Here is a 20,420-nt window from a genome sequence, read left to right as displayed (position 1 = left end):
TTTAATTCTCATTCATTCATCGACTATCACAAAATCTATCATACTCCTTAACACAACATTTCTCTCCTTCCTTCGGCACGTGTACATATGTATCATCTTGAGCTACAGACAGATCCATCTCCATACTTATATCTAACAAGTACCTTTAAAGTTAAAGCCGTTGCAATTCACACTCATAACTTCAAGCATGATAATGCGTTCATTAAACTTACGCAATAATGTTAATTATTATTAGTTATTTGTCCCAATTTTTATGTTCATATTGTTTTTACTTTTTGAACCAAAAAAACCTTTTAATTATTAATTATTATTATTATTATTAACATGGTCCGAGCCATCAGTCTGTCAATACCTTATCCCACTCTGCATCTCATTTAATTAATAATTTGACAATGACACATGTCGATGTCACATAATATTTAAAATAACCTAGAAAATTTGGAGATCAATCAGTGTTTGTTTTTGAAAGTTTCAAATTTTGAAAGTTTAAACTCTGACTTCTAAGTTTCTAAGTTTTCGACTTGGAATAGATGATTGATTAGATACCTACCTTCCTATTTCTCTAATTTCCCTTGTTTATAAATCACTTATTACAAAATTTCATGCTTGGTTTTAAAGCTAAACATATTATATGTAGTGTATTCGGCGGTAATACGAATAGTTATTACCTATAATTAATAACGTAATATTTATGATAAGATTGTTGTAGATTGGTACCTTTTTAAAGAACCAGGTACCTTGTTAAAATATTAAATTATGTCTGGCGTTCCATTGAGTCTTACTGAAATTTTTTATATAGAAGAAGGAGTGAACGTAAGTAATACTTATGTTTTCTAAGTGTATATTATTATACCTATTCATGACGATGGTAATTATTTTCCAGGATGATTTTCGTTCAGATGGACGATCAAATATAGATTACAGACCTATGGAACTAGAAACTGATGTGGTTAGCCATGCTAGTGGATCTGCCCGACTTCGGCTAGCTAACACAGATATACTTGTAGGTGTCAAAACTGAAATTGATGTCCCAAAGCCAGATATGCCAAGGGAAGGGAAAATAGACTTCTTTGTAGATTGGTAACTTATGAATGATTTATTTTTATTGCTGGCTTGTTACAAACAAGAGGCTTATACGGGATACTGATAATAAGCTCATGTGATGTAGAACTCTACACTTAACTTGAATTTAGAATTTTGGAAACCATCACAAAGTAATAAAATTTTACTTTGCACAGGTACCAAATGGCACCTTATACTGTGATGGAAAAGGTATTCTACTCTTATTTAGAATAAAAAATTTTCACAAAAGAAAAAAAATGTTTCCATAAAATTAAAAGAAATATTTATTCATCATAATTATCTATTTGTCACAAATATTTTAAAACAATTCAAATTAAATATTACACACTCTCCTCACCCTTTTTTCCGCAAGCAGTAAAAGCTTTTATTAATTTTTGCTTGCACATGTTGGGGGCCCCATATAATAATTGACATGGCGGTAGCTATGCCCCTGTCCAGTTCCTGCTGGCTACTGAAACTACATTGATTGGTCAATACTCTTTTTGAACTACCCATTTTTCTCTTTCCAAGTGAGCCAATCCATTTTACAGTTTGTACATCATCAATGAGTATTGAGAAACATAATTCAAATATTCATTTCATCTATATTGGACTAGTTACTTATAACTATGATATGGGTGCATGGGTACATTAAAAAAAAGTGTGAATAAAACCTTCCTTAAAGCCGGCAACATCCTGTGATTCCTCTAGTGTTGCAAGATAATGTGATTGACGGAAACATTCTACTTCTCTAACACTCAAGTATTTCTTCAGTTCAGCTAATGCAACTCCAGAATTTGAGGGTCGAGGAGGGGAACAATTGGCTACTAGAATATCTAACATGTTACAAAAGGCATACCATTCTTCACAAGCCTTTGACCTTACCCAGTTGTGTATATTCGAAGGAAAACAATGTTGGAAACTGTATGTTGATATTCTAGTAAGTATATTAATTATATGCATACCAAACTTTTTAGAAATAAAATAACAGATTCCATATCATTTTAGTAACAATAAACTTTGATAATCATAATAAAAAGAGATATGTTTATAATAAACATTTTGTTTGACTTCCCAACAGCAACTATAAGTTTTTTTTGTTTAATTAAATATATATTCTAACATGCATTTTTAATTGATAACTCTACAATCTTATGAATTTTATTGAATATTTTCTTGCAATTTAGCCAAAAATAATAGTATTCAAATGTAATTTTTGAGAGGTAACTACAAACTAATGTTTATTTTATATTATATCATTGAATTAAAGCTATGTAATGTGTATTAAGAACGTATAAGTATAAATTAAATATGATACTCCAATATTGACAATCAAATATTTGTATGCCGTTATATTGGCGAATTGCGCTGTACACCAATTAATTGTTAACAACTATGTTACCACGATTCAAACAAATAAATCATTTCATTTCATTTCAATTATAAAATTACAGATATTAGAATGTGGAGGCAATTTATGTGATGCTGTTTCATTGGCGGTAAAGGCTGCTCTATTTAACACAAGGATACCATTAGTTAAAGCCGCTCTGATGGATGGTGGAAACATAGATTTAGAACTCTCTGATGATCCATTTGACAGTAAACATTTAGATATTGGAAGTGCACCACTATTGGTAACCTTTTTTTCTTACTATAAAATCCACTATATAGACATTACTTTAAAATTTGAGATAAGTATTGGGAAGGTTAGTGTCATTCCCTTTTATTGCGAAGAAGACAGTTTTATAACCACCAGCAAACATACCAATGTGGTTTCGGTTTAGCGAATTGTAATTGAAAACATTATCAGGAAACCTTACACATATCTGCATAGATATTCAAATTAAAAAAAAACAATACACATACTGCATCTTTCACTCAAAATTTGTATGACAATGTGTTAATGTGTGTGCATTGGTCACAATTGAGGTTTACTCTAAACTCAATTTTTTTCAATGTTTTCACAGCTGTCATAGTCTATCTAGGTATATTAATGTTCTAAGATCTAGGCATATAAATTATTTTAAGAATTAACATTTCAACTTGTATTTTTTTTTTAATATTTTAGGTCACATTATGTAAGATAGGAGAAAATTGTGTGGTAGACCCCTCAGCTGAAGAAGAAAGATGTACTGTTGTATCACTTGTTGTTGGTATATCTGGCAACAAAAAATATTATACAAATGAAGCAAAGGAATCGACCAATGTAGAATGTAAATTTACAGCAATAGGAATGAATGGTGAGGGAAGTGTCACACCAGACACACTAACACAAGCAATCGCACAGGGAATGTAAGTTATTATTTAATTAATTATTGTAGTAATTAATTATTTATGTTCATCTCAGATCACGACATGAATATTGTTACGTCTATAGTTCTTGAAAATTTTATAGGTACCTACCGGCATAAAACTTGTTTGTAAGATAGTTCTTTACAATAACACACTTTTCTTGTCACTACCTACTACAGTGACTGACATTATTCTAGAACAATACATGAATTACATGGGTACATTCATATAGGTGTTGTAACCCATGATTTATAACCTGTTTGACACGAATAGGTTTAACGTTAAATTTAAGGTTAAATTATTGTTGCCCGTGACATGCAGGCTGCAAATCACATGAAACATTGGGTCTTGTTTTTTTAGTTTATCATGCTGTTTGCATGAAAGTTGTCAAGAAAATATGAGCAGATATTACCTAAGATAATTACAGTGACCAGAGTAGATTCTTCATTAGGAATTACTATAATAAATTATGTGGTTATTACAGCCTTCTCATTTTCTCTAGAATTGCACAGTAAGTTGGTTTAGGCTGCTCTGCCACTTTTTTCTGTATTTCATCTTTCACAAGGTGTTAATATTACATCAACAGTTTACATTACATATAGCCCAGTGTTTAGTGACCCTGCCTACTGATCTAGAGGTCCCGGATTTTCTCGTTAGGTCTAAACAATATGATGAATATGGATGTTTATTTCCGAGTCATAGATGTTTATTGTATTAAATATATCATTGTCTTGTACACATAGTGCAGGCTTAATGCCTAGTTTGGGGCAGGATAAGTTGTGTAAAAGTGTGTCAATGTTATTATTATTATATACTAGTTGATATCCGCGACTATGTCCGCGTACATGACTAAGCACGTAGTACTTATAAAAATCTTTATTTCTTATCACAAAACTTAAGATTTATCGTTCATAAAACTTTTGTTATCATATTTTATTTGAGCTAAAATTAAGTTTATATTTTACTTGCTGAGAAATTTGGAAATATATTAAAATTGTAATTAAATATTCATTTTAAACTATTCTTTCTGATTTCTGAACAACACATCAAAGGAAAAACAAAAATGTTGTTTTTATTAAATTCCAAGCATTTTTATATTTATTCACCTTTTAAACCTTCTCTGGACTTCCACAAATAATTCAAGACCAAAATAAGCCAAATGGGTCCAGCCGTTCTCGAGTTTTAGCGAGACTAACGAACAGCAATTCATTTTTATATATATAGATTGTGCTTGGCTATTGTAGTTTCTCCGAAATGTGCATTAACGCGCAAAAGAGTCAGAGTGTAAAGTTTCGATCATTAGAAGTACAGACAGACTGCTGCTAACGAAGACGTACCAACGATGGCTAGAAATTGCCACCTGAATACCTAATGTTGTTACTTAAGCATTAAATTGTATTATTACGACCTTATGTTTATTTCTTAGTTTGATTGTATTTTTTTTATTATTTAATGAACTATGTATCTCTGTCTCTGCAATGATTTTAATTAAGGATAGGTCTATGGCGCGCTCCAACTAGATACCGAAGTACCTAAGAACAATATTATTATATAATATTTTATATAAATTTTTATTACGGCAACTTTGTATTGTATTATGGCTATTTGTAAAAATGCTTGTGTGCGTGGCATTTTGACACTCAATGGCATCTTTCAAATTCTGTAGGTGACTTATATACGCTTCGTAAATTTAATATTAAAATTAATAAATTACAAAATACTGATGATGTGATCCCAACGTCAAACATTGTTCGAGACTGGCTCGAGTTCGCCTATTTGGGCGTAGAAACAGGTGCCGCGCTTTACAACTACGCCTGCGGTATCTAGTTGGAACGCAGCGGAATTATATAACTTACGGTGATTTGAAAAATGTGGGTGACAAATTGATTCTATAAAAAACAGTACTTACATTTACTTTATATTCAGTTAGTAAAAAAAACCCTCTGTTGTCATTGACGTATAATAAACAATAATTAAACTCCCAATCACTAAAAAATGTCCGAGCGGCGTTGTATATACGTGTAGATACATTAATTTATACTGATAACATTATTTCGTGGCACTAATGTTAAGTCTATTGTATACGCTCATTAGAAGCTGGGACGCAAACACGAGGCAAGAACATTGTTTTAGCAATTGAAATATTATTTAGCAAAATGATTTAAAACTCAATTTTGCTAATTTCAAGTCTACCTGAAATACGATACTCTATCCTTTTTAAGTTTGGATATTATGCTGTTATTTGGACGCTTTTCACTTAACTGTCATTGCGTGGCGTTATATCAAAGCGCGGTCGAAACGCATTCAAAAAAATATTGAGCGTGATTGTGAGTCTAGTTGTTTATTATACGTCAATGACTGTTGTAGAATAATATGTGTCATAAAATGTGATACAACGCCCTTTTGCTCCTGTGGATGCCTCTAATTTTGCATGAGAGCATAGGTTAACTTACCATCAGGTGACCCAACACTCTTTTTTGATCTACTTTCATTTGTTTTTTTTTCCTTAATATAAAGGGCTAAATTTTGTTCTATCCAATCTTCTATAATCCTCTAAATACTAAGTAATAAAAATTCCCACAGGATTGCAGCTAAGTGCTTGGATGAAGCTCTCGGTAAAACACTTCTCAGGGAGAAAGACCAAGTTGTGCGATTTAAGAAGGATACATATGGTTTTCTTAAATAAAGTATTTACCAGTTGTTTGTGTTTAAATAAAACAAAATTTACCCATACACCTTTATTTAACGAGAATAATATGTACTGCCCATCATGTCTAAATCATTGGAATTATTTCTAAGCAGTCTACAAAGAGCACTTAATAGTATCTCTATTAAACAAAAACACCTTCTATTTTCAAAGTATACCACAATGAAAAATTGAAATAAATCATAACTGAATTTGATAATAATGAAAGTTCTAAAATATTAATAGCCGATAAAGGATACAATAATATCAAGTATACTTAATTGTTAGCGCGACATAAAACGTAGGTACATTAAGATAATAATATACTCAGATTAAAGATCAACAGACTCAGATTAAAAACATATAACTGTAAAGAGTCTGATTCATTATATTTTGGATAGGGATTGATTACTTCTTGGTATTGACCGGAGTCAATAGGTCAAGAACAGCTGCAATGTTCCCATTTTTGTTCTCCAAGAGTTGTCCCAGCCAACCGCCATCATTAGTGAAGCCCATGGACATCATTTGTTCAATGGCAGCTTGAATGTGGGCTGCTGTAACAAAACCTCTAATATTATGCACCTGTTAGTAGAAATATGTGTCTGCCGAAGGAGCAGTAGCCCTATTGATTAGGATCGAAGTGGCCTTATGTTAAAAAGTTAAATTTCGTATTCTTGTAACACAAATTGACCATTCAGTTCCGATTGTGATGAAGTTACGTTCCGATTTAGGGAAATCGTATCATGGGTATTCTCATAACAAGGTCGAACGTCAATTGTTGGAAGATGAGTGTACTGCAAAATTGATGTTTGTTTGAGTTTACAACTATAAATATCATTTAATAGAGCATAGATAACACTTATTTGTAGTAGAAATGTTTTATAATTGGTAGAACAATGTTGGTGACTTTGAGCTTTGGCTCCGATTCAGTTAACGTTCTAGGGAAATGATAGAAGAATACGAATCTCTAGATTTTGCTCTAGCAAAACGTGGATTGGATCTGGTCTTAAAATAAACGATTTTAGAAAATTACAATTAGTTGCAGCCTAATTATGAGATGAACTTCCTGCGCAGTGATTTCAGGTCGATATGGCATGTGCACCAAAAAAAGGTGTGCATTCATTTAATTGTTTTTCTCTGAGATATTTAAACAAATAATAAACTCAATAGTAAAGCTTGGGTCATGAATTTGTCTGTTTTTGCAAGAGTATGGGCGACGGCGCTTAAAAAAAGTATAATCTCCGCTAGGAATTTTACACATAGGGTTATATAAAAATGCATTATTCAGTTTGTCAATCTTTACAGTACTTTTATCAAGTGAACCCCATTCTTATCAATGAATGAAATCCTTCTTTCAGAATAATTTAATGTATGTCTGGCCTCATTCCTGCTGCCAATATAGATATCTCTTATCTTGAGTACTTTGAACTGGACCTAAATGCGATGTATCATTTTGTGTCAGACACTATTGTTTTGTTATAATATGAGTCATGAAGAAATTACATCAATTGTCCGTATAAAATATTATGAATTGTAATCTTCTAATATATAAAATTCTCGTGTCATGGTGTTAAACATTGAACTCCTCCGAAACGGCTTGACCGATTCTCATGAAATTTTGAGTGCATATTGGGTAGGTCTGAGAATCGGACAACATCTATTTTTCATCCATCATCAATATTAAGGGTGGTCCAAACGATTTATTTTTTTGACATTTTTTTTTAAATTTGTTTGATTATAAGTCAGCATTAAAAAATACACACAACTTCAAATTTTCATCCATCTACGATCAACAGTTAATTTTGTATCGCGATTTTAATATCGGTAATACAACATTTGCTGGGTCAGCTAGTAATATATCATTACAGATTCAAAATTTTTACATAGCTTAGAATAACTAGTCACTAATTTCGTGTGAAAATATATATATATATATATATATATATAAGCTATGTGTAAACAATTTCAATATGAAATAGTTCAACTTCGATTTAAGTTATCACTTCTGTCGGGCGTCCCGAGACGCACATTGTTATGTGGAAGAGGAGGACAAACGAGTGTACGGGTCACCTGATGTTAAGTGATCACCGACGCGTACACGCGTTGCCGGCCTTTTAGAGAATTGTACGTTCTTTTTTTGAAAGTAATGAAGCTCATACTATAGATTTCATCTTCAAGCTCATTCATAGGTTGGATGTGGAGGTCATAGAGAATCACACTGTATATGAATTCATCTATTTATAATTGATCATCTTATGATAATTCTACACACCCAGATGGTGAGGATGACATCCAAATATGTGGTGTGTAGTATGATGGTGTAATTTGGCGGCAGGAATGAATCAGCTACTACACCTTTATGGTGTCCAATAAACAAAACAGATTTCTCTATAAACTCCATAATAACAATAGAAAAAATTTAATAATTTTGGCTGCTTTTATACCTGGGTGCACCTTAGGCTCGGGTTGAGCTGCCTTAGCTTGTCCTGGTTCCGGCTTGGAGTCACCTTTTTTAGCAGGCTCCTGTTGAGGAGCACTTGACTTAGCTGGCTGCGCTTTCTTCCCTTCTTGCTCTTTGGGATTCAATACTATTTAAACAATACATAAAAAGCGTGAGTAATGATACTGTACTTACAACAAAACTGTTGTTAAACGGAAGTTCCAGGCAGATAAGTCTAAAAATATGTTGTCAAAAAAACCTTTTTCAGGTGTTGGGTTCTAACCAACACTCTGTCAGACTACTCTAAATGAATGAAAATTCTTTATCGCACAAGAATACATAAATTTACTATTTGTATATAACAGTTATGGTAGCACAAATAGGCGACCTTATCGCTTTTCAGAGACCTCTTTCAGGTACTCTAAGAGTGTAGGAGATTTTATTTACATACAACTTGACATAAGTCATTAAATTAACGAGATATATTATAAACACACATACAAATATTTATATAAATACAACATACATTATTAATGTTACATTTACGCACAAAAGAGGAGGGAAAAATAATAGTTAAAAAAAACTCAAAAGCACGCTTTATATAAAATTCAACTAAAAAATAGAAAATAAATTTAAATTGAAAATAGTGTAAAAAAATATATTTTATTGTAAAAAAAAGCGTGGGGTGCAGAAGAATTAGTGTAATGTCATCGGTCCGCGATATATCTACAAAGTTTGAACGAAATCTAGCCGTTTAGAGTGGGTCTAAATCGCGCCCAAAGAAGTCGGTTACAAACATACAGGTGAAGCTAATATAAAGCGTATAAAAAAGGAATTACCAGCTACAAAAACAATAAGATAAAGTGTATTATAGTTATACTATACATTTTCACTAGACAACTTCTTCTAAGAAAAGGTCATTATTAGGTTTTTAATGCATTGAGCGTTTCTTAAATAATTAGGTAAAGCATTCCGAAGTGTGATAGCCTCACCCACGAATGAATTTGAAAAAAGGTGGTAGTGTGACGAGGAACACATAAAATTCTGTTAACATAATTTTCTGCCAAACGGACTTGAAAACAGTACAAAGTTGAAATCAATGATTAACCTTCACCCCTACTCTCCGGCCGCTACATACAGCGAATGTGACGAAAAAATTTAGAGCAATATAATAAAAGTTTGACTTTAATAAATGATCCACACTTAACAATTTGTTATTTTTTTTAAAGTGACAACCCTCACTTCTGGGATTAATTACACAAATTAAAATTTTGTAAACAAAATTTATGAACGATCATAGATTTACAAGAGCGACATCTCAAGTTAATTTCCTAATATGCAAATATTGGGGTTGAGCAGGTTATCAACTACTGTAGATCTGTAGATGAACACCTCAACTTGAGAGTTGAACAAGGACAAGATTTATGAAATTTACGTCGCTCGAGCGGTTGGCTAAGAGGAAGAGAGCTCGCACGGAACGAGAGAGGTCGCGGCTTCATAAATTTTCTCGCAACGTTCATAAATTTATTTTCACAATTTAATTTGTGTGGTTTCCTCTTGTGTCCCAATTTACTACATATAGTAAAACATAATAATGACGCAAAGGTATGAGTAAGCTATTAAAAAGTGAATAATTTAGCATACTATTTGCATAATAACAGCACAAAAGAGGTTCAGGAGCTAATTTAATTTATTTAAAGCATGGAATATGGAAATAATATTATAATGTGTTAATGCAAATGATAATATTCACGCGTATATTGAAGCATTGGATTCAAAATGTATAAAAAAACAAAGCTTCAGAAAATATACACGATTTCTGCAATGTTCGCGTATACTTTCTGACACTGAATGAAGTAAATTAGTTGAAGTCTTTAGCACCTATTACTACCATTAAAAAAGAAAACAAATACTCTAAGCTTGGTGGTCTACTTTAACATGTCATTGGCCAACTTGTAGTATACCCTCCATTGAAGCCACAGTAGGAACAATAGAATAGTGCAGTACATTTTTCGGAATGTTATATTATGCGTTACTTATGCTTAGTACATCTATAAACTTCGACCTAGAACACGATATTAACAAATAAAATATGTAATAACCCACACTTACCAGCAGTGGCTGTGTAAAGAGGCGGATACAAGCTTCGTCCTTCAGATAGGCGCAAACTTTCATTGAACTCTTCTGGCAAGTTGAAACCAATTGGAGGTTCTGCTGGCGCGCTGGGTTTTCCTTCAGAATCGGTTAAATCTAAATAAAATATAATGTAATAAATAAATGAAGTGAAGGGCTGTTGCTTGTGATAAAAATTATTAAAAATGCAAGACTTTTTTTATGGAAAAGGAAGACAAACGAGTGTACGGGTCACCTGATGTTAAGTGGTCACCGCCGCCTACACTGTCCCGCAACACACAGAAGCGTTGCCGGCTTGTAAGGAAGGTGTACACGCTTTTTTAAAGGCACCCATGTCGTATCGTCCCGGAAACACCACACAAGGATGCTTATTCCACAGATTTGTAGTAAAGGGAATTCCTTGAAAACCGCACTGTGGAGGAACGCAAAATATCCGATGTGGGGATGATATATATAATATTTTATGGGCGTCATGTGAAGGTGGAACCAGATGATCGAGCCGTTCACAGAGCACCGAGTACCGACAATTCGAGCAGCCCGAGTTTCGAGGCTATGGTAATCACATATAATCAAGTGAACCCCATGCTCAAATGCTAATGACTAGTCTATAAATGCATTTGCACAAGAGCTGGTACAACTTATCACAATTCACAAACAAACACACCTATTTTATGCTTATGATTAAATAGTTATGGCATATATGAATTTTATGGACAATTTTGTAGTTCAAATTCCCATTCCAATGAGAGACATTCTTATTTTATATATTTAAAATATACCTTTGTCGTTATTGATGACTGTCCATCCATCTGTCTTATCAGGTGACTCATCCCTCTTTTCCTCGACTGTTGTGTTAGTTTGAGAAGAAACTTCAGATTGAACACTATCCTTGTCAAACTCTGGTGTTTTGTTATCACCCTGTCCCATTTCAACATCATTTGTTTTATTAGATGGCGCACCTTTGGGCTGTGGTATCAATGTATTCAACTTTCCACTAAGATAAAGGTTCATAAGTTTCTGGATGTCAAAATTCTCAGTAAACGGACATTGTGGGGTGGAAGTAGAAGTAGATGCCTTGGCGTTAGCTGAAGCGGAGGCTGAAGACTTTGTTTCACTTTCTTGAGCCCTCGGAGTTTGACTGGAGTTAGTTCCTTCTTGATTTGTATTCGAAGTTTCATTGGGAGTTTCTACACCGACATCACCTGCTAGATTTGCGAATTCGTTCATGTAAGTAGCAAAGGTGTCGAGCCAACTCGCGCGCGGTCGCCGCATAGAGTCGTCATGTTGGCGACGGTGATGGCTGTTGCTGTGTTCACGACGTTTTTCACGCTCATTACGTTGGCGCTTGCAATGTTCTTCGTTGATAGCGCTGACAGTCTTCAGAAACTGACGTGACCTTTTTATAGCTGCCTTAATAAGAGGGCGCTGAAACAACACATGAAATGAATAGTTTTATACCAAAAATGATTTAGCTTAGTTAAGTTTTGTTCATTTATAAAATATTTTCTTAGATTATCTGTGTAGGACGAATAACTATTATTTAATATATGATCACTATCTTTTTAATAAAGTTTTTTTTTTCTGAGGATACTGTGCGCCATAGGCATAATATGCACGTGTTATTATAAAATAGTATTTCCGTGTTAGCTATTGTATACATATATATAGTATTGCCACATCTCTAGAGTTCAACAATAAGAGTGAAATTACTGGGTCAATGACACAACATTTATTTTTACAACTAAAAACATAAACTGAGCAGCACTGCACTGAATTGAGCAGGGTGTATTGTGCGGCAGCGACGGCTAATTGAAGGTACTAGGAGCAGCTTTCGACAACGCCCAGAACTTACGTGTTCCAGTCGGGTACCTAGAACACTGCTCGCCGATTTTGACGACGTGCTTCGATTTGCCGTTTAAAGAATCTACCTATCGCTGTAGTATCACATCAGCAACGGCAAAGGCACTGGAATCATCCGATGAGAAACAAATCTTCCCCCAAGGGTGGAATGCAAGAAAGGAACGCATCCTATCCCAATCTGTTGACTTGTTGTGCCAGACGCGGCGGGTCGCTGGTGGTCTGTGTCGTGGCTGTTGGATAGGCACTACGCTCCTGACCAGACAATGGTCGGACGTTCCTAGAGGAACGTCGATAGAGACCTGGTGACTACCAGGATGTGTAGGTGGCAGAAGATCTCACAAGAAGGGCATGAGGCTATCCACATCTGGGAGCCGAGTTGGCGACTGGGACGACCTGCGAACCAATTGGGACAGACCATACGCCAATACAAAATTATGCACAGCTCGCATTACGTAGTCTGTGATGCGTGACCCAAGCCATTCGGTATTGTACTCGTTGAAATCACCCAAGACTACGATTTAAGCGGAGTGGATCTGTGCAAGCAGTCGTCAATTTCCGTTTGAACGCAGCAGATGAGATGATCCGTTTCTACGTTACCACTATGGGACCTTTAGACACACGCATAAATGCGGAGTCGGTCCTCAAATTCTAAACGTAGCGAGAGAGTAGACAGGGCGCAAAATTGCCGAGACGGCGACAGCAGATATACTCCCTAACGTACACACATACACCGGCATAAGGCAAAAAATTATGCTCAATTTTTTACCCGGGGTATGTTAAATATGATGTATCACTCGGTTAAAATATCTGCTCCTCCGTAAGGAAACACAAGCCGGCTGCGCCTTGTCAAGGTGGTGGTGGACGGCGTTTAAATTGGTGATGTTACAAAAGTCTACATTAAGCGTGGAGCGGGATACCGTGGTGTTATTGCCTATTTGGTAATCAGACTTGTGCGGTTCTGTGCCCTCCCCAGTACTCGACGGGCGGCACGAGCGAGAATGCTCGGGGTCCTCCTGAAGTATTTTTTTTTATGGAAAAGGAGGACAAACGAGCGTACGGGTCACTTGGTGTTAAGTGATCACCACCACCGACATTCTCTTGCAACACCAGAGGAATCACAGGAGCGTTGCCGGCCTTTAAGGAAGGTGTACTCGTAAACGGTAAATTTCTTTGAGGACCGCTGACAAATTCTGGTGGAGAGACGGGAAGGATGGGCTCTGTTACGAATCGACATTAACCTATGCGAAACATAGCGGCAGTAGGCCGCTACTTCACGATGGCATTCTGTGCGAGTGTGGAAATTAAACCGAACGAGTCTGGCCCATGCTTGCTGACGTCATGATACGGAAGCGTGACTTGCTCACATCTAAAAGCCCTTAGTGGCCTCTTACGCACCCTTGGGCCTGGGACTCCGCTATTCTTTTTACGCCACCAGGGAAGCACAGACAAACGAAAAAACTTACAGCTAAATGGTGTCTCATAAAGAAAGTTCATTAAATGCCCTATATATTATTGCAATATTCATAGTAAATCATGCAATATTCGGCATCCTTACCCTATTAGTTCACAACTACAGATACACCCTGGTTTTATGTTAAGTATTAAGTAATAATTTGTTTATATCCATAATTTAGTATTTTTTTATTCAACAATAAACATTATAAACTACATATAATTACTATCCTCTGAATTGTTGTTGAATGTTTATTCTGTGTGATCTCAACAAACCTCATTCCATTTACAAACTTTCATTTTATAATATCAAGGCCAATATGACATGGCTAATCTTTAATAGTACAACTTTTTCAAAGACTACAAATTTACTGAGAATTTTCCAACTAAGCAGTGATGATAGTTTACAACAGGAGCACTCTCTAACAAGTTTGTCTTAGAATACAAGCATCATGGATTTATAAACAAAATCTGCATTTTATATGTAAATTCTTGGACAAAAACCTGTTTTATTTTTATAACCTTATATTAACCTTCATAAAAGTCCAAAGTCCATTAAAACATAAACCTGCTATAAGTGTATTTGAAAACAAACATATTAATTATTCATGTAAACTGTATAACCAATAGTAATGCTCCACAATCACTACACAACATGTATGATATTTTGTTGTGAAACTTGGTTTGAATGTCCAAGGCTATATGGAGAAGTTCATTTACCTTTATATGCACTTACATTATTATTTCAAGTAAACATGATATGTGTACAGCATAATCCAGCCAGCCATAGACAGTTTATTGTAAAGTTATGGATGGTTTAACTTAGATAATTTTGTAGCATTTGGTGAGTAATGTAGCAAATACATTATGTAAAAATATGATTAGTTGTGTAAATTATTACAAAAAAAAAACTTAATTGTAGCTTGTAATTTTAGTAATAATGATTGGTAATATATTGTGTTAGTTTATGTTTAAGGGCCCATGACAGGCAACTTAATATTTGGGGACCTATTTGAAATCTTTGCCCAGACAACACTCTTTTGTTATACACAGCATTGACCTAAAAACACTTTAGGAATATTATGATAAATGTGATAAGATAATCATTTAGTATTGTTATAGGTAAACACTTACAGGCATAGAAGGTGCAGGTACTCGAACCATGCAGTGTTCAGGGTGCAGGCCAGCAGCCTCACACTTGGAGCACAGGTCATAATCATCACAACTGGTGCATTTATAGCGGAATCCGACTATTTGAGAGTCACATTCATTACAGACAACTCCTACATGTTCATTGCCACTAGCTAGACAGATAAAAATTTATATAATTTTATCTCATGCATACTGAAATTAATTGTATAACATATTCAAAAATAAATTACTATGCTTACTTGAAGGAGTTTCAGTAACAGCGGTAATAAAAACATCACAACTTTCATTCTTATGGTCAGCATCTTTACAGTACACATAGAGCTTTTTAATATCTTCAGATATTGCTGTCAATGCAATAATTACTTCATCATCAGAAGATATAGTAACTTCATCACCTTCCTCATCTAAAAAGATTTGCAATCTATAGAAACTTCTAGAAACATTGAAAGTAATACTTCTGAATGTAATATTCAAATACATACAATTTATATACATTAAAATGTTGACACAATATTATTGTACAATGATAATGAAAAGGTTCAATTTTTTGTGTTGTTGACAATAAATATTAATAATTAATAAAATTAACAGACGGCTGATGAAGAAAAAGATTTCCCATTATCAGTTCCTTAAATCAACAATAACAATAGAACACAATACTGATTTTCAAATAGGCATTTTAAATATTTATATATAAACTAAGCAATACCTTTCCAAACAATGGTGAAACTTCTGTCCCTAAGTTTAGGGTATACTTCCCTAAGTTTAGCACTCAGATATTGAAAGCTGGTCACCACACTTCTCTCAATTCCGAACCTTCTCACCTCTGGTTTCTCCTTTTCATCCCAGTAAGTGTATACTTTGAACTGAACTTCCATGTTTGAATGCAAATTATTTTCACCTAGACCAAACAAGAAATTGTATTTAGAAAAATCTGGCACAATTAGATTGGTTATTCATATTTAAACAATTGCGTATTACTATTTTTCTTAAAGATTCAACTTATTTCAACATAACGGGTGCCACGCATATTAAGATTGAAACCATTTCTAACAGACTCGATGATATATTTTATATGAGTAAAAAAAACTTAATAAGTTATTTCGTTAAATAAATAAGAAACTTACGACAAACGAGAAAACTGATGAAACACTTGAAATAACAATAAATGTATTAATCAACAAAGACGTCTTGCCAATCAGACCGATTCAATATTTATGTTTATAAAACGGGTCGTGTGTTTTATTATATATAGCGATTAAATATGATTCATCACTCACCGAACATTGGAGAATGGAGAAACACTATTTTCTGTTGTGCAATATAGCCTATACCCTAGGTAGGTACGTAAAACTAAATTGTTTTGATCATTCACAACAAATAACAAAACTCAAACATCATGCTGTCAAGTATAAGATGGCTTGTGGCGACGATATGAACTAACGATTTATTGTAATTAATAATTAATGGTATTCATAAATTGAATCACTTAATTAAACTCAAGCTCTTGGCCTAACATTTCACAGATATATTTAATCTTTATAGTTCTAGGCAGTGGATATATTAATAATATAATATTGCACAAGAACGCCAGAAGCGCCTCCATTCAAGCTCCAACTTATACTTGACGTCTGAGTGGTGACGTGACGCGGAGTAAAATTATGACATTTGATGGCTGTCGGCTATTCTGACAGTACAATATTTTTTGTTTTATTTATTTCGAGCATTAGTAACAAGACCATCAGCTCTAACCAAAATAAAATAAAAGAAGAATATTTAAATCATTTTTCTATATACTGGATTACAACAAAATCCCTGTACGGTAATTGACACGGATGTAAAGTAAAATGCGGAGACACCACCACAAATAAAATAAAAAATCAAAACCTAATGATTATATTGTACTGTAAAAAAACCATTCCATATTAAATGATTTCACAAATCTTGAGAACCCTTGAATTATTTATTCTTATAGAAAATTAGTTATTGCTACTATCCCAATACTTGCCAGGCGTGTTGGGGATGCAAATGTAAGTGATGACACAACTGAACGCTGTTGCGCATTCCCTGGATTACATTATTTTTGTCGACTTACATCCATCTAAGAAGTCCCGCCTTAAAGCCTTTTCTAGACGGAAGTAATCCAGCGTCCCATCAGGGGTGACCTTGCTTGATGTCATTCATGTAGACTGCAGATGTCATCCAGATATTGATATGACCTTCACCGTCCTCGGATTATGTACGCGTGATTCCATACGCGGTTGAAGTTATAGATTACAAACCTGTGTTTCAATTCAAATATTTATAGTCAAAATAGGATGTGACATCCCTTATTGAAAGTCAAAAACTACCACCCAACCTAAAAACGAATGCCTCTGACCCGAGAAGAATGGTCACAACAGACACAGCGGGCTTTTTTTTTCATCGAAAAAATATGTTTACAAAGTAAAATTGTACAATTAAACTTATTATTTAATAGCCTGAGGGCGGTCACTCCATTCCCGATCTGTGGTATCATTAACAAACTCATGTATGTTATAATAACCTTTACCACACAAACGTTTTTTAACAATTCGGCTGAGTATCGTTAATTTGCTCCTAAGAATTGAAGAGTTCCGTTACTTTGTCATGGATTCCGTAATCAGAACCTAACCAAACTATCTTTGAAGTAACTATATGCTTTCCAATAAAAAAAGAATCATCGAAATCGGTTGGCGCGATATTGAGTTATTCGTAAATTTATCATCCACTTCAAATTTAAGACTTATGGTTTTCTCATGAATGCCACTGTCAGATCTGGACCAAAATACAATGGGACCACACGGGAAGCATCAGCTTTCAAATAAAAAGGAATTATCAAAATCGGTTCACCCAGTCGAAAGTTTTGAGGTAACAAACATAAAAAATATACCGACGAATTGAGAACCTCCTGAGAGTAACCTTTACCACACAAAGTTTTTTAAAAATTCTTTTGAATAACGTAATACTTTTGTTTTGATCATTTTCTGGGACCTTGTTTTAAAAGCATATACCTACATCGCCCCACAAAAGACTTACTAACTCGACTTAGCCGAGTAGTAGGCATTATAAGTTTATGTCTGTTCCTGGTATTAACATTATGGTTAGGACAGTTCCTAGCAAATTCACTTAAGTGTTTAGCCAGTGGATAACATCTAACAAACCGCTAGTTGCAGGAAGCATCCTTAAAGTTAATGTTTCATTTTTAGTAAGCTATCTTTGGCTGTCAAAATGAAAAAGAAAGTGACGGTATTATATTTAATGAAACATTAACTTTAAGAGCTCTTTCGCACTACGTCCGATAAAAATGGTCCGGTGTAGTCGTAGAACTATTTCTATCTCGGACCGGAGTAGAGACGAAATACCAATGAATGTAATATGAGATAAAACTACACGAATTTTTGTATAATTCATATCATATTTATAACTATTTAATTTGAATTATTAGGATTAGTATCCAGGCTCTTAGTAATCTATTCCTTTATAATAATGAATTTTTATATCTACATTTCTCAATAAAAGTTTATTTCAACCCGAACCTTCACTGAAGTGTAATTTTTTGAAACAAGTTAACCCTAAAATTATAAAGCCTCAAACTGCTAAAGCAAGGTCCACTTTTTGTAGTTTGGACAGTATTTTCACGCCAAAAGAAGACTCGCAACTGATTCGCTAGCATATTGGCGCGCGGATGACGTCTGAGTAGCTGAAACACAATCCAAGGATCTAAGCTCACTCAAAGGAGACTCTCCTGATGGAACGTTGGATTACATCCGTCTAAAAAACTCCCAAAATAAATTTAAGTACATCGGAATTATCGACATATTTTCTTGTACCATGGATAAGGGGTGAGTTTTATAACCTATTTTAATAACGGAATACCATTTTTGAAGATCTTTTGCGTCTTTCAGCACATTAAATCTGTCGTTTTTAAAGAAGTGTTTATAATTAACTAAATAAAACACCAGTTAACAACTCCAAAGTAATTTATTTCGCGTCGACTCGTTCGTCCGGAACGATTATAGGCTCTCTTTCATAGGTAAAGGGGTGGTTATAATGGAATAGAACCGTAACCACGGAGGTAATGCCCGGCTTAAAGAAATTCCCCATTAGCGTTACGTCGTTAGCCATAGGGCTGCAATTCGACATTGACTTCGAAAAACTATTATATAGCATTCTCTATATTCAGCCGATTTTGAGCCAGTGATTTATATTTATTTCCAACGTTGAAGAATTATTTGTAAGGACACAGATTCAAAGATGATGAGGGTGTAACTGCAGCACTTTAATTCTTAAAAAGTAGTAGGATGGAGATATTTAAGCTTATTTTAGCTTAAGAATTTTAAGCTTACAAGAAATAAATTTGAAAAAGCTACCGGCATCACCGCTCATCGACCTACCGGCGTGAAGTAGCAGCCTAGTGCCGCTACGTTTCGCATAGGTTAGTGTCGAGGACCGGAGGCCATCCCTTCTCCTCCGGCTCAACCAGAGCCGGAGAATCCCTCCCCGAGCATTCGCGCTCGGGCTGCCCCTCATATTCTGGGGAGGGCACAGTACCGCGCATTTCACAGGACAAACAGGGCAGCATCACCACGGCACCCCGCTCCACGCTTAATGTGGACTTCTGTAACATCAGGGGAATTCACTCCAATTTAAACGCCGTCCACCACCACCTTGAGACGGCGCAGCCGGCCTTGTGTTTCCTTACGGAGACGCAGATACCTCGACCTAGCGATACTTAACGTACCCCGGGTACAAAATTGAGCATAATTTTTTTCCTCATGCCAGGGTATGTGTGTATGTTAGGGCGGATATCTGTTGTCGCCGTCTCCGAAATTTGAGGGTAGGTACCTGTCTACTCTCTGGCTCCGCGTAGATTTAGAGGACCGCGTCCGGATCTATGCGTGTGTCTACAGGTCCCATGGTGGTAACGCAGAAACGGATCACCTCATGGGCTGCGTTCAAGCGGCATTTGATGACGTGCTTGCACAGATCCCCTCCGCTGAAATCGTAGTCTTGGGTGATTTCAACGGGCACATTGCCGAATAGCTTGGATCACGTACCACAGACTACGCAGGGCGATCTGTGCATAATTTTGCATTGGCGTATGGTCTGTCCCAGCAGCTTTCCAGTTACCCGACCGGAACACGCAAGTTCTGGTCGTTGTCGAAAGCTGCTCTTGGTAACTTCAACCAGCCGTCCATGCCGCCGTTGCACATGAGGAATGACACCCTGGCCCATACGGCAAAAGAGAAAGCCGATCTCCTGTGCACTCTTTTTGCCTCCAACTCGACTCTTGACAATAACGGAAAAACACCGCCGACCATC

General features: G+C 35.2%; 2 protein-coding genes across 4 annotated transcripts; one reads left to right on the top strand and one right to left on the bottom strand.

The window, feature by feature from the left end:
• The first annotated feature begins 440 nt into the window (after positions 1–440).
• LOC126969591 (exosome complex component RRP42) lies at positions 441–6,053 on the top strand. Its single transcript, XM_050815134.1, has 6 exons — positions 441–813; positions 884–1,080; positions 1,837–2,002; positions 2,517–2,696; positions 3,131–3,354; positions 5,938–6,053. The coding sequence occupies exons 1-6, from the start codon at positions 757–759 to the stop codon at positions 6,038–6,040; spliced, it is 927 nt and encodes a 308-aa protein (XP_050671091.1). The 5' UTR covers positions 441–756; the 3' UTR covers positions 6,041–6,053.
• A 24-nt stretch (positions 6,054–6,077) lies between these two features.
• LOC126969556 (protein ref(2)P-like) lies at positions 6,078–16,643 on the bottom strand. 3 transcript variants are annotated; one of them, XM_050815073.1, is made up of 8 exons: positions 16,358–16,643; positions 15,787–15,978; positions 15,317–15,481; positions 15,060–15,229; positions 11,393–12,038; positions 10,593–10,730; positions 8,485–8,628; positions 6,078–6,591 (listed from the first exon to the last, which is right to left on the bottom strand). In XM_050815073.1, the coding sequence occupies exons 1-8, from the start codon at positions 16,362–16,364 to the stop codon at positions 6,449–6,451; spliced, it is 1,605 nt and encodes a 534-aa protein (XP_050671030.1). In that variant the 5' UTR covers positions 16,365–16,643; the 3' UTR covers positions 6,078–6,448. The 3 variants fall into 3 exon arrangements, with proteins under 3 accessions (XP_050671030.1, XP_050671029.1, XP_050671031.1); XM_050815072.1 differs by having other exon boundaries at positions 6,078–6,594; positions 16,358–16,635; XM_050815074.1 differs by lacking the exon at positions 16,358–16,643 and adding an exon at positions 16,205–16,351 and having other exon boundaries at positions 6,078–6,594.
• Positions 16,644–20,420: the final 3,777 nt, after the last annotated feature.

This window comes from Leptidea sinapis, chromosome 18 (genome assembly GCF_905404315.1).
Source record: "Leptidea sinapis chromosome 18, ilLepSina1.1, whole genome shotgun sequence".
In the NCBI taxonomy this organism is placed as follows: Eukaryota; Metazoa; Arthropoda; class Insecta; order Lepidoptera; family Pieridae; genus Leptidea; species Leptidea sinapis.
The sequence above is the reverse complement of the archived record's forward strand: the minus strand, read 5'-3'. Positions and strand labels throughout refer to the sequence as shown.